Source organism: Saccostrea echinata, unplaced genomic scaffold (assembly GCF_033153115.1).
Source record: "Saccostrea echinata isolate AGI-Se365-2 ecotype Australia unplaced genomic scaffold, CSIRO_AGI_Sech_v1 ptg000028l, whole genome shotgun sequence".
Lineage (NCBI taxonomy): Eukaryota > Metazoa > Mollusca > Bivalvia > Ostreida > Ostreidae > Saccostrea > Saccostrea echinata.
This window is the reverse complement of record NW_026889777.1, coordinates 12,253,212-12,268,223: the sequence shown is the minus strand read 5'-3', so window position 1 is coordinate 12,268,223 and position 15,012 is coordinate 12,253,212. Positions and strand designations below refer to the sequence as shown.

Genomic DNA, 15,012 nt, shown 5'->3' with positions numbered 1-15,012 from the left:
CTAAAGTTGTATATGTGTTCTTTACATTGGTATAACATTAAAATAAAGTTTGATGTCATATCGTCAGTATTGTTATTACTCTAGAAACTTTCAATATCAACACATATAAAATAAACTTTCATGGAAATGAATTTTCATCATCACTTTTCTTTTGACAAATAATTCAAACTTTGTTAAAATATTATATAAATCAAAGTCAATGGATTATGATGACAATTTGAAAATTTACTGGGAGGTAGATGGCGATCATTACTGTCATTCACGTCCTTTCTTATCTTTAACTTCTTTCATTTCTTTTGTTGAAAGCGTATTCTATTCGTGTTCAATGAAACTGTGATAGTTTGACATTGCAGCATCCACAAAGGAAGTAAATAGTTAAATACCTTAATTCTTTGAAAAAATTTTATTTTGCTCCTGGGTATTTAGCAGATAGACTAAGTACACGGTTATGATAAACAAGGGTGCCTCTTTCAAAATTTTAAAATTTATGGACCTTGGGTCAGGGGTTCTGGTGTTAGGGCGGGGATCTATTGATCATTTACTGAAAACGCATGATTTCTTAAAAAGGTCTTCTTTTCTACCCCTGGGTATTTAGCAGACAAACTAATTACATGGTCATTTTGAAAAAGGATTCAGACTTGTCAAAAACCTTTCAAAGTATTTCCACATTGAGGAGTCCAAGGAAAGCACAGAATTTTCAAAGTAGAAAAATTATCAATATTTTAAATTTTAAAAGTCTTTTATTAGTGCATTTTCTATTTAAAATTACATAATTCATCTAAGTCCTTATCTCTCACATTCCAATGTCGGGGGAGGGGGTACCTCTTGTAAACCCTTTTTAGAAAATCATAAATGAATAAATCAATAAAAGTTTACGGAGAGGGTACTTTAATTTATAGTACCTCAGGAGGCTTCCATATCAATATTACTTATCATGGCTTTGCTGTTCTTGAGCAGAAGAATTTCAAAGAATTTTTCCCTATGTATATGTATTCCTATGTAAAACTCTGATCGCTCATTGTGGCCTCACTCTACCCACCCTAAATTTGAACAAATTTGAATGTACGCTACCTCAAGATGATTCCTATGTAAAATTGTGACCCTCTGATGTGCCCCCAACCCCTTGGGGTCATAATTTGAACATGCTTGATTCTACAATACCTAAGGTTGCTTCAGTATAGATATAACTAATTGTGACTTAGTTGTTCTTGAGAAGAACATTTTTTAAGATATTTCTTATGTAAATGTATGATCAGGTTCTTACAAGGGTATATAGGTTTTTCCCCTTACTCTGAGTTAATGGTTGGAATGATTATTAAGACTGCTCTGTCTGAGGGTAAAACACACAGAGTTGATTTTTTTCTCTTATCTTGAGACGGGGACTGGGGACTGTACTACTTGCACCGTGTTTCTCTCCTAGGTTCCTATCGATAGATAAGAACCTGGTGTCCAATCTTCTTCAGATTTACTGCATCCAGATATTAATATCAATTCCCTAGGATACTTGCCACTGGTGCTCATTTTGTACTTTTATTCTTTTATTTTGCTCTTACCCTGAACTTCTTTATTACCACTCCAACGGCCAACTTCTTCAGCTAGCTTCTGAATGCCTGATTTTCCCAAAACTTTGCGTTATATACCCTTTGGCTAGTCCATTTTAAGAGTTGTCAGGTCATTCCAATATATGAAGTATTCAATGCGTTTAGCCATTACACCTTAATATTCCCGTGTAAAACTTTGACCCACGGTTGTGGCCCCGTTCCTTCTCCAGGGGTCATGATTTGAATAACTGATCTACACTATCTGAGGATACTTCTGTATAAATATAACTAATAATGGTTAAACTGTTCTTGAAACGAAATTTTTTTAAAGATATTTCCTATATATTCCTATGTTAACTTTGGTCCCATGTTGTGGCCCTGCCCTACTCCCAAGGGTCATGATTGGAACAAACTTGAACATACAATACCTCTATAATAATGTGACTTATCATGGATTTGCTGTTCTTGAGAAGAAGATTTTTAATGACATTTCCTGTATATTCCTCTGAAAAACTTTGACCGCCTCTTTTGGCCCCGCCCTACCCCCTGGGGTTATTATATGAACATAATTGAATCTAGTGTATGTAATGAACCTTTCACATAAGTTTCATCTTTTCCTGTCCAGTGGTTCTTGAGAAGAAAATTTTTAAAAAGATGCCACCAAATTTTCATGAATTCAGGAGTCAAAAGTACAACAAAATTCTTTTGTAATTATTAATGAACTATATCTATCATATAATAGTAAATTGCAGAAATGTTTGATACTGTTAGTAGTTGAATTCATGATGTCTATCTACACTATCAACAAATTTCAGACAATTGTGGACATTTTACTATCAATTTACAACATAGTTTTTTTTTTAAAATCACTAAATATGTTTTTAAATATATATTACAAAAGAAAAAACTATATTTTGACGTCAAGAAAGTTTGAAAAACTTGCCGTAAATGATAAAAATATATAAAATCATTGAAGTGCTTGGCAAACTTTGAATAAGTTATTGTGTGTTATAATTTTGAAAGCGATGTTTCTTAAAAAAAAAAAGAATCCCCATCAGCTGTCAGGAGTGCAACAAAATATGGTTAAAGAGGATCACTTTAAAATCTTTTTTTTTTTTTTAAAGAAAGCATATATATATTTTTTGGCTTAGATTTGAAAAATTGATCTTATTACAAATGAAATTACATACATACTCTGAATTTTTTTTAATAGAATTGTCTATTTTATTGTCACTTAAGAAATTTTTAACTAAAATGTAATTAAAGTATGAGGACAACATGTTATGTGAAACTGAATTTTATGTAAAAAAATCAATATGCCGTTGATCATTTCTTTTCCCAAATTCCTCCTGTTATTAAAATTGATCAACTTGAAAACCTAAAATGAATATAAAATGAATATAAGTTTACCTAAAAATGTTCATAGAAATCACATAGGTATCCTCCTTGAATGACAAAATCAAAAGTGTTACATATTACTGCATGTGAGATGATCATCTTATATTGTGATATTGGGATATGCAGCTATTGACCAATCAAATTGTAATCTCTAAAATTCTGGTCACTCATCACCCTACCACGTATCTTCCAGGATAGAAGTGAGTACAACTTTGTGAGTAACCCTATTCCGCCCTTCCTCCGCAATTTTCTGTGAAGTTTAGAATGGTAAGCGTTTTTATACCCATTCGCACAATATTTCTGTCAAGTCTTATAAAATTTTTCAATTATCAGAAATTAGTATTGTCTCCATTTACAAAATTCGTTTATTTCTAATATTTATATTATGTGCCTGTTAAAATTATTTGACATTATTTATAATACATTTCAGAATTTCACTTGAGTCAACGAGTATGTTTTGATTGAAGATCAGGATCCTGAATTACAGATTTTATCTCTTATTGGTTGTGTTTCAGGTTCATGTTTTTTTAAAATATCTTTTACAAAATGGAAGCGCAATATAATAATTGTTGCATCAACAGTGTATTAAACAGAAGTCAATTTGCCATAGATCGTCGAAACCAGTATATGTACATCTACATGCAAAAAGATGTATCTTGTTATCACATGAATTAATTATTTGATTATATAAAATTTCCATTAATTTTGAGGAAATAAAGAATATATTACCATATCTTATTGAATTAATATACTAGTAATTATTATGATATAACATCTTTAACACTTTTTAATGTTTAACATCATATTGAATGTGATGTTTATTTCTCATTTTGACAAAAAAATTGTACTTTTTCAAATGTAAATATTCTTAAATCATGTGCTTAACAAAGAGTATTAATATCCATTGAATATTTTCTCTTCCATTTCTTGATAATACATTGAAATACATTATTCCACCCACTTTCGCCACTTTTATTGAATAATTTATACAAATAAAGTATAAATAATAAATGTGTCTCTTTGTTTCTTTATACAAAGATGAACAACTGCAATCACTGAAAAAACAAACAAAAAACAATGCAAAAACACAAAAAATAACCTTTTACCGCAAACTACATGTATGTATTTTTGGCAAAGTTATCAACTTTTCATCCAAGTACAGTAAAAGTTGCAAGGGACTAGCAATCTTGATTTGTTATAAATATTATTCATTATATATCAAAGGTCTTATTTTGATTGACATATTTTATACCAAATGATAACTTTTTGCTTGTATAATAAATGGCTGCAGAATATTCCTTCTACCTGATCAATACATAGGGCTGAAAGCAGACGTGACCAGTCGACACGGGGTGCTTAATCCTCGTAGACACCTGATCCCACATCTTGAATTACCTGGGGTCCGTGTGTTATGCCCTGTTCACAGATTTGTATTGTTTTGTTTTATTTTGATATCAATCTCTGTTCGTTAGCCATATTTTCATTATATCCATTCAGTTCACTACACAATGTAAAGCCATGTAGAATAAAACCACTTTACTTTAAGCGTGAAATTATTACAATATTTTAAAGATTTTGTTTATAGGAGTAGGCTGTACTTTTCTGTTCTTGCTTTTTGTACATTATTTATACTATTCAATTTATTCAAGTAGGACTTTTAAACTATTATAAACTGTGCAAAGAGGATGTAAATAAGTAACTAACAGGACCACAAGGATGTCCATTTTTGTTGTTAATGGAGATAATGGGATTAAATGCAAACTATCACGTACTCCTAGCTCGCTTTTTAATTTAGAAAAACAAAACACTCAGTTTGAACTAAAATTAATTTGACATTAATCATCTTCAATGAAAAGAAACATACACGTTTATGAGAATGTGTTCATTAGGTATAATATCATAGGTACAAATTTTTTCTTTCTTAAAATTAAGTTGCAATTCTTATAGTTAAGAAAAGTGGTCCAACCAAATCTTTTAGATTCTTACTCTTCCTAGGTAGTTGAGTCCACCTAGATCTGAAATTTCCGGGGGTCCGTGTTTTATGCCCTGTTCACAGACTTGTAATATTTGTTGATTTTATTTAGATCGATCACTGTTTGTTATCTTCATTTTTTCATCAAAACTGTCTTTTAGAAATAAATAAATAATTAAAGAAATAAAGATATATATATATATATATATATATATATATATATATATATATATATATATATATATATATATATATATATATATATATATATATATATATATATATATATATATATATATATATAGTCATTTAAGATTTGGTTGACACCTTCTCACTAATTATAATTTTATTTTGAATAGTGATTTATTTCGCCTATAGTTTAAAAAATGGAAATGCAAAGACGTTAAAAATTGATCAGACCAGGAACTTTTTTATGAAGTTTAAATTTCTTTTAAAAATAAAACAATTAAATACAGTTAAGTTAAACTTAATTAATTTAAATGTGACCTTCAGCAACACTGATATCTGGTTAAAAGATAAAATAACAATTTTCCATACGGATATTATCTTTTTCTTTGGGGACATTTCGGAGACAGTGGCGCCAGGACACTTAAAAGCTTATACGTACTTTATGAAGACGTATATATATATATTTTTATTTTTCCAGTATGAAAATCGAAACGAATTAGACCATGTACTCTTTACAACTATAGTAAACTTTGACAGAGGATGTAAATACTATCTGATTGTCATGTTTAATCGTAATTTTCTTTACTTATGTCTATTTGATATATCCTATTGACTTCTTTTTAGAATAGGTTTTTTGGTTAACCTTAAGTAACCTACATTATAGGAGTTAACACTACTGAACACTTGGTTCGTCATGGACTTTCGTTCTAAATTTTATATGTACATTTAATGAAATATTCTGTTCTGTAAAACGGACCCCAGATCTTTTATTAATGTATTTTTACAATTCTATACAATTCTTTTTTTCTGCATAAACAATTTGCTATTAAGTCAGTTCTGCTGCATATTTCAGAAGGACCTTCTTAATGATTATTAATGATAAGAGAGATAACTTCCCAACTAAATAATCATTAAGTGTCCAATAATTTGTATTTCCAGAGTTTAGAAATGACGATCATCGTAAAGTCAGCTCATCAAAAACCGATTTCAGACGCAAAAATTTATTTCTATACTCATGCAATTATTTTTGATAATTTTTTTTTTTTTTTTTTTTTTTTTTTTTACATTTAACGTAAGTTGTTTCTAACCGTAACAAATTGTGCTGCTTCTATCCATTCTAAACAATTTAAAAACTGCTGCAGTAATTTTTCAAATACCCTACACAGAATTTAAAAAAATAGATTCAATTTTTACAAGCACAGATAACAATATGATATTCTGACTTTAAAAAGCAGCCTTTTCTTTTGTTTTCTAGTATGAGTTTGATATATGTTTTAAACCTCAAATCAAATCTTTAATTCCATGTTGTGATAATAAACTATTGCTCATTCTATTCACTGTATTAAACTTTCTTCATATCATGACAAGACAAAAAAATTCATTTTGTAAATGTAAGCACTGCGTTATACTTCATATTATTTCAGTTTTCCATCCGCAGCTGGGTTAAGGCTGCCCGAAGGCTTAATATGCATTAAATATATACTATTTTATATTGAGCAATGTTTTGAGTTCAATTTGTAATGTATGTATACATACACAGTTACGTTGTAAAGAAAGTTGAATAAGGCATGACAAAAAACATTTTTGTGATGTCACATGACTGTGTTGATCACGCGACGGACACTTATAAATTTTCTTAAATGTTGCACAAAACTCGCATCGGCACAAGTGAAAAACAAAATTACTGTGAACGGCTTGTTACATAAATCAATTCAACGTATTCTTGGGTATATATAAAGTGCTGGGGGCAAGTCTGAATTTTATTTCATAAGAAAATATTTCACGAGAAATTCAACTTACTCACATACAAGGAGTCATTTTCCACTCTTCATCGCAATTTATACAAAATAGGATAAATTACATACGATCCCCCAGCAAAATTCAGTTAGAGGACATATTTCTCTAGTAGATTCACACAGAATATCTTCAATTAATCCTTATTATTCACTTGTGCCAGTCTAATATATATAAGATTTATAGATTCTAACTCTGTCTACAGACACGTTAAGGGGGCATTTCACATTCTTTTTTTCAATTGTTTGAATACGTACATGTTATACAAGAAAAAGTAATAACGATATTATACTGCAAATATTCACCATCATTACAGCCTTAAAGCAACAATTCAGACACATGAATTAAACATCAATGTAAAAAAAAATCTACTTGTGATGTGAAAGGAATGTAAAAGTTATGACACTTTCCCCGTCATATCAACTCAAGTATGCAGTGACTTGACGTCATATGCCATTATGACGTCATATCTAGGTAGTTCAGAGAAGTTACTACGGCTGGCACACTGTGACATTCATCGGACAGCCTTATCCTAGCCGCGTCGTCAACTTTCCTTATTTATGTAGTAATATTACGGTATCACCTACATATGGTGTTTATCTCTTATTTGATACTCAAGAGCATGCTCTGAGTATCAATTTTTAAAATGAGGCAGGCTACTGACAGATAAATTGATGTTACAGGGATTTCAATGACCTTTTCTGTGGGCTTCAACTCGACATCTAGATATATCGACGACGTATTATCAATTAATAACGGTTACTTCCATTCATATGTCGACTCGATTTATCCCAGTGAACTCGAAATAGACACAGAGTCTGCACATATGATTCATATTTGGATGTTTACTGACTATAGACGATAGGGGCCAACTTACAACTGAAAAATGTATGACAAACGATATGACTGCAGCTTTTCCATGGTCAACTTTTCTTATTTATTTAAGGAATGAATTTAATAGCTACCCAATTTATACGGTATAAAGTGGGTTGGGGCAGTTTACGCTTTATAAACCGCGAAGCGTGACGTAGGCAACCCAATTTATACGATATAAAGTAAATTGTTTATCCAATCAAATGGCGCGTTACAATCAGAATTAAATTATATAGTAATATTTCACCGTTGGGTGCATATGGTGATTATGTGACACTTGTTACCTTGACCTTGTTAGCAAATATAACCTAGCATTGGGTTGTATTTTGACTTACATATTTCATGCCAATTTTTAGGCCAATGTTATTTACTTAGGTTGACTAATGATCGAATACTCCGTCTACCTAGTCAAAACATAAGTTCACGGTGGGTGTGGCCGGTGGACAGGGCATGCTTACTCCTTTTAGGCACCTGATCCCACCTTTGGAATTTCCGGAGTTACATGTTTAGTGCTCTGTTCACAGATTTGCATTGTTTGTTTTTTGTTTTTTTTTTTACACATCAATCACTGTTCGTTATTTTTACCTTTTGATTAAGAGATTTGTTGTCTTTCTCTAAGATGTGTGTTTTTTTTTTCCTGCTTAAATTGAATACATACTTATATATATATATATAAATCAACTCAGTAAGTCATTTTTAAAATATATTTTGAAACATTGCAGTCGATATAGAATTGAAATTAATAATGTTATCAGGTTATATAAAATGCTGAACAACAGCTTGGCAAAGTTGACGAATGCCTTGGTGTTTTCCTGGAAGTCAATCATTGATGATCTCGAGATCCAGTTTTAGCACCGAATAAACACCAACTGCCCTAAAGAAAATGACATTTGTAAACAGATCGTAATATTAATGTTATTTTCATTTCTTAGAGTATTCAAATAAAGGTACATACATTCGATTTCATATAGCAGAAAAGACCTTGATTAGGACTTTAGAAGAAAGAAAGAATTTGTTAAACTATATTTGCCAAATCTTTGGGATATTGTTGAAGACTTTCGGGAAATATTGAAGGCTGAAGCATTAATAAAGAATAGAATTTAACCTAGCTGGAATCCGTATATTAAGTCTTATTCTGCACTAAGTTCACAAACAGTGACGTGTGGGTATTAAAGAAAATATTCACAACGCGAGAATTTAAAATTCAAGTTGCAAACCAAACACTTACTACACGTACTTTTTATCTTTGATTAACATACCTACTACGTAAAGTATGCTGATTTCACATACAAGTTCAAATTTATCAATAAGTTGAGATTAGTGCAAAGCATGAAATTCGTTGCAAAGAATTAAACCTTTTAAAGTATTTTTCACAATAATGAGTCCAAGGAAAGCACAAAATTTGCGAAGAAGAGAAAGTATTATTACCTTTATTTTAAATTCGCATACAGAGCTAAAAAGAAAAATACAGGCATTGCAAGATACCCAGGAGTGGTACGTACTACAATTTCTTTAATTTTTAGTGCATTCCCTATTCAAGATAAATTAATTTCGTTGATACGAAATCAAAGATGAATTATAAGACACGAACTGTTTTTGTTGAGCGATGATGGTGATGATTGCTGCACGGCGCGGTGATGGGCAACACAATAAATGCAAAGAATAGAAGAAAAAACCATTGTGTCATTCGCAGCTGTAGCATAAACAGATTGAACGAGTTCTTCCAACTCTTATTTATCACTTTTGGCATAGTATTCATTGACCTCATAACGATTTAATTTCATGTCTTAAACGCTCCCATGTCTGGGGTACCTCTTGTTAATCCTTTTATAAAATCACAAATTAATCATCAATAAAAAAAACATGAAAATAAAAATGAAAGATAAAAACAATTAGTTCTTAAAAATAAAGTTTTAAATAAATTTCACTCATATTTTTAATACATGTCTTGGAATTATTCCACCGAACCAATAAAAACAATGTCTCATTTCTCCATGCGCATTTTCTAACAAAACCACAAACAAATCAACTGACCCTGCGGCTGATAATAAGGTTTTAATATCTAAATCAAGAAATTGTTTATCACATTTACTTTTCACAGGAAGACTACTTTTAAATCACTAATTTTCGTGGGAGCTTAATTTTCCATTTTTTTCATGATTTGTGAAGACCCTCAAATTCAGGTTTTCCAAGAAATTTTAAAATTTCAAATCACAGTAACATTTTTACTTCTTCAATAAAGAGTTCGATTCCCCATGAATCAATAGATATTAAAAATGTTTTTATCTGTCAAAATAATATTGATTTTATGGGTTTACAGGTATAATAATATTTCTTAAATAATTTTCATTTAAGAGTTAAAAAAAAAATCAAACATGAAAAATTCTCTTCTCTCCAATAACAAATACGAAGTTTCAAAAACGATTTAAAGTATTTTAAAGAAGCTAGAATTTATGTTCGCTTATTTTGATTACAAAACCGTTCTGAAAGAGAGATGGAAAGGAGGTTAACACAGCAACAGAATCTATATGATTTGGAGTCCATTGGTCTGCAATTGGTAAAAAGTTCTAGAAACTTTTAACTGACATGTCAGAAGAAACCGGAATAATGCCGAAGGTGAGAAAACGTAAATCTAACAGGTGAAGATGACGAACAGTGATCTATCTAATAAATCCAGTAAACAAATCTGTAAACAGGGCAAAAGCACTGACACTTGGAAACACCAGAGGTGGGATTAGGTGCCCAAGAGGAGTAGGTATCCCCTGTCGACCGACCACACCCGTCGTGAGCCCTGTGCATTGATCAAATAGTAGTCAAATTTAGTATAAAAGCAATAACCTAACAAATGGTATTAAACATGTCAGACAAAACACAACCCAAAAATGAGCTGTATTTACAAACAAAGTCATTATAACGACCGTAGAATTTGCAAAAAGCTGACCTAAATCGGGGTTTTTGAAATCCTTGTGATATCAACTTATTTGTCAGTAGTTTGCCTCGTGGTTTAAATATTGAGCGTACTCAAAGCATGCACTTGAGTGTCGAATCAATTTTGAAACATAAACACTATATGCAGGTGATATCGATGTTGGAATATTACTACATAAATAAAGAGAAGTTGACGATAGAAAAGCTGAAATTCATCCCGTTTGTCATACAATTTAGTTACTGACTATTATAATCTATAGTTAGTAAAACATCCATATGAAACAGATGTGGCAGACTCTGTGGTTTCTTTTTATTTCGACTTCACTTAGCTGCAGATCTGTATTTCGCTGGTCTGAAAACTTCCACAAGACAACAACGAGCTACAAATCTGCAACTAGAGATCACAGGGATATAGCGAGTCGACATTTGAATGAAAGTAACGATTGTTCATTGATAAAATGTCGTCGACATATCTAAATGTTGTGTTGAGGGCCACAGCGAGAGTCCTCTTTTTGTTTCGAGGTTTTTGAATAAATTCTACTTTATAGGAATACAAAAAACAGGTAGGCTTATAAAGGAGCTCAATTTGTGCCCATCGAAATTCCAACAAATTGATGAAGACCTGGTCTCCAAAGACTACAGAGATATTGTGAATGAGGAACTCTATCAGCTTTTTAATATTAGCTTCAGAGTATATTATATGTAGAATCAGAAGGATTTTGTAGATGACCAATCACAAGATATAAAAACTTGCGAGTTCCATTTTCATTGAGAAAGCAGCTGTCTATAATGTCAAAAAGCCAAGGTTAAAATTAGACTTTCCAACTGTAAAGTATTGAATTTACCTACTTTTAAGTTAGAATTTAAGGAGAGAGAAAATCCAGCGTGGCAGAAATATTCCATAATTTCGTCCTTCATAGTTTTGGTATTAAATACTGATACTTAAAGTGTTTCAAAATTCAAATTATATATTTAAAAAAAAAACATTCTTCAAAAAAACAAAACAAAAGGAGGATTGTTATTCACATGGGAAAAAATGAAATAAAAATAAATAAATAAATAAATAAAAATAAATTTAAAAAAAAATAGCAAAATGGCACCAGAAAATGACCATTGGGTATCTAGTACTTTCTTCCCCCCTCCCTTCCCTCCCCTTCACACTTCATGATTTTGAAACAAAACACAAGACATCAGATGCAAAGTACACTTGTTACCAAAAAGTTTTGCAATTTAAGAAATTCAAAACTACTAGTATCTATAACAATCTAGATTGCTATACATAGTTTTGAATTTCTTAAATTGCAAAACTTTAACTTAACACACTCATTATTTTTTTCTGTAGCAAGTATTTTCTTACTGTGAAATATGCATTTCCTAAACAGCTAAATTGTAAAGTTATTTACCCGTTAATAGTTCGATTCGAAAGACTATAGTTAATCATTTGAAGTATAGTTAGGACTTGTTTCCAACAGTCCTAGCACCTCTAAAGGTTTCTTGATGGTTTAATTTTTATTTATAATTCCTAATAAGGACAATCTCTACTAAACTAATGTCAAAATTGCTTAGTCAAACAGATGGTGTTTGCCACCGAATGACCTTTAACGCCAAGGATTAGCACGAACATTTTCTATTACTTAATAAGGCAATTTCTCACACTGTGCAGAAAATAAACAGGTCTTTCTATTTATATCTGTATGACAGTCATCGTGCCTTTAAGCCAAATGTAAACATTGTGTATAGGGACACATGAATGTATAGGTAAAAATTGAGAACACTGACCCTTTAAGTTCAGACGAAAGCTTTTTTACATATATGTAATATCTATTTAAGATTTCACAGTGCATGAATTTTGCATAAAACGAACCTTTTATTCCGTTCAATGACAGACGGTCTATTAAAACTAGCTCGGATTATTTCTAGTTAAGAGATCCAGACACCAGTTTATTTTATAAATAGCCAAACGGACTGGACAAACATGGACATTTGGGGTTTGGTGGAAATAAACAACTGGATATTAACGCTTGTCTTGCTGTGCATTTCAGCTTTTCTGTAAGTTTCACAGCTTCAAGTATAATTTAATTTTTTTTATTCAGAGATGCATTTCGTCACAATGATTCATTTTGTATATAAAATCCTACACAAATCTGTACCCTAGGAACTGGTCTCAGATATATGATAGGGTAATACATTCACGGCTTCATAAGGCTTGAATTTAAATGCGTTTTGATGGGACTTTTTTTTTAACAATCGAAACATCCTCAGCATTTTATGCAGGAACACTTTGGGTGAAAATGTGCGAAATACCAGAAAAAACGGCGATAAACGTGAATAACATGACCTCGTAACAAAAATAAATTTAAATTTTGCATCAGAATAGTTTATTTCATCAATATGTCGAGAATTAAATGCTACGCAAGAATATGTCGATAGATCAAGAATTCAATACGATAAGAATTATATTGATCATATTCGTTCAAGAACATGAACTCGCTCCTATGTAAAACAAGTATTTGAGCGGATTGAAGATCTAATATAATTAGATTGGTCAATAATTCTAATACAATGTATGTAAATTGGGTCATATTGAAATAGAGAGAGGGTCATATGTTATGACACCTTGTATCCAAATTGAAGTGGTTTTGTCGGGTATTTCGCACATGTTATTCTAGATATTATACAATTATTGCTGTTTTTGAGGGTAATGCGATGATTTAGACACCTGAGGATAACAATATTTACCAAGCCCGAAGGGCAAGGTGCTTAAATCATAGCTTTTACCAAAAATCAATAATTGCTTTATTATATGATTCAATGATTAAGCAAACCATGTCATATTAATTGTTCACATTTGTTGAAGTCCCCGCCAAACATAATGAGAGAAAGATGACAAACAGGGTTAAAATAAATATAACCACTTGTATTAATTTGGAATGTTTAAATCTTCTATAGGTGTAATGCAGAAAAAATAAATGTCAGACATGTATATAGGATCAATTTAAAAAAGGACTGGGCATTATATGGAAATAAATTGACAACTTACCTTAAAAATCTTCGACTAGCCCCCCCCCCCCTCCCCCTCAAAAGGGGGAGAATTCTCCCAACTCAAAAGCTTATTGGGGGAAGGTTAAGGTCTGTTAACGGGGGTACCAGCCTTTCAAAGAACATTTTTTTAATTAATTAAAAGTAATAATTTAAGTTCACAAAAAAATTGTGGGGAGTACACCCCCCCCCCCCCGACAAACCCAGCCCTAAACCTAGATTCTGTGTGCCTGAATGTTATGTTCACCTGAGTAGAAATTGGGTGCAAATGAAATAACTTTCCAAAACTAATTGTATCAATTTAGAATTTTCCTATCTATTTTTAGTTCAATGTAGAAAAATAAATCCTTATGTTCACCTGGAAAGTCACGTGCAGGTGAACATAGCGTAGTACCTTTTCTACAATGTTGGATCCCAGCCAAACAGAGAGATGGGAATTATTTAATCATATAATAAATGTTTGATATTTTAAATATATAAATATCGAATCGCACAACCTGTGTATTGTCATGGTTGGTGTCTGGAAATACTTTTTTAAGGACTGGGGGCATGAAACATTAAATGCCAGTATAAGACCGTGGAACTCCAACTAATGCAAACATAGGATTGAAATTATTTAGTTTTGGAAGTGAATATTAGTCCACTTAATTGCTATTCGCAGATGCATATAATACAGCATACAATTAGTTGCGATTGAAATTCAGAGAGATTTTAAAGAATTAAATATATGAGTTTCGCATGTTTTTATTTAAAAACATGCTGTAAAAAAATTCAGATCTGATTTGATTTCCAACCATTTGAAAATTTAAATTAATCTATTGATCTTCTGAATCAATCAATAAAATTCGATGTGGGAAAATAGCTAGATAGGTAGGATTGAAAATAAACTTATAGAAACTAGAATTCCAATCAAATATGTTTTCATGGAGGTCATGCAGCGCTATATTGCCAACTTAAAGCTGAACAAGACTCGTAAATAGGCATACCCATATTAGTTTTCCTACCTCCAATATCAACACTAGGGTATATCCTTCACATTCGTTACACCTGAATGCTTTCTTGTCATGGATATCTGCGTGGAATACAGGTGTTCGTTTTGGCTATCTTACATTTACCTTTGTTTACATTTCCTCGCAGTTTATGTGTATTTGTGTTTGTTTGTACTGCACTGACCTGTGCAAATGATATAAGTTTCTTAGTAACTTTCTCTTCTGCTAAAAAAAAAGAAGCACACAGTTACTTTTGTTGCTACCAAGAGTTTTACAATAGCTATGTAGA

At 31.3% G+C, this 15,012-nt stretch overlaps 1 protein-coding gene across 1 annotated transcript in view; it reads left to right on the top strand.

The window, feature by feature from the left end:
- Positions 1-12,562: 12,562 nt before the first annotated feature.
- Positions 12,563-15,012, top strand: part of LOC133194128 (cytochrome P450 3A11-like) — a 29,529-nt gene continuing 27,079 nt past the window's right edge. The window contains exon 1 of the mRNA XM_061330103.1: positions 12,563-12,744. Coding sequence (XP_061186087.1) covers positions 12,671-12,744 — 74 coding nt within the window. The 5' untranslated portion in view covers positions 12,563-12,670. The remainder of the gene's footprint in view (positions 12,745-15,012) is intronic.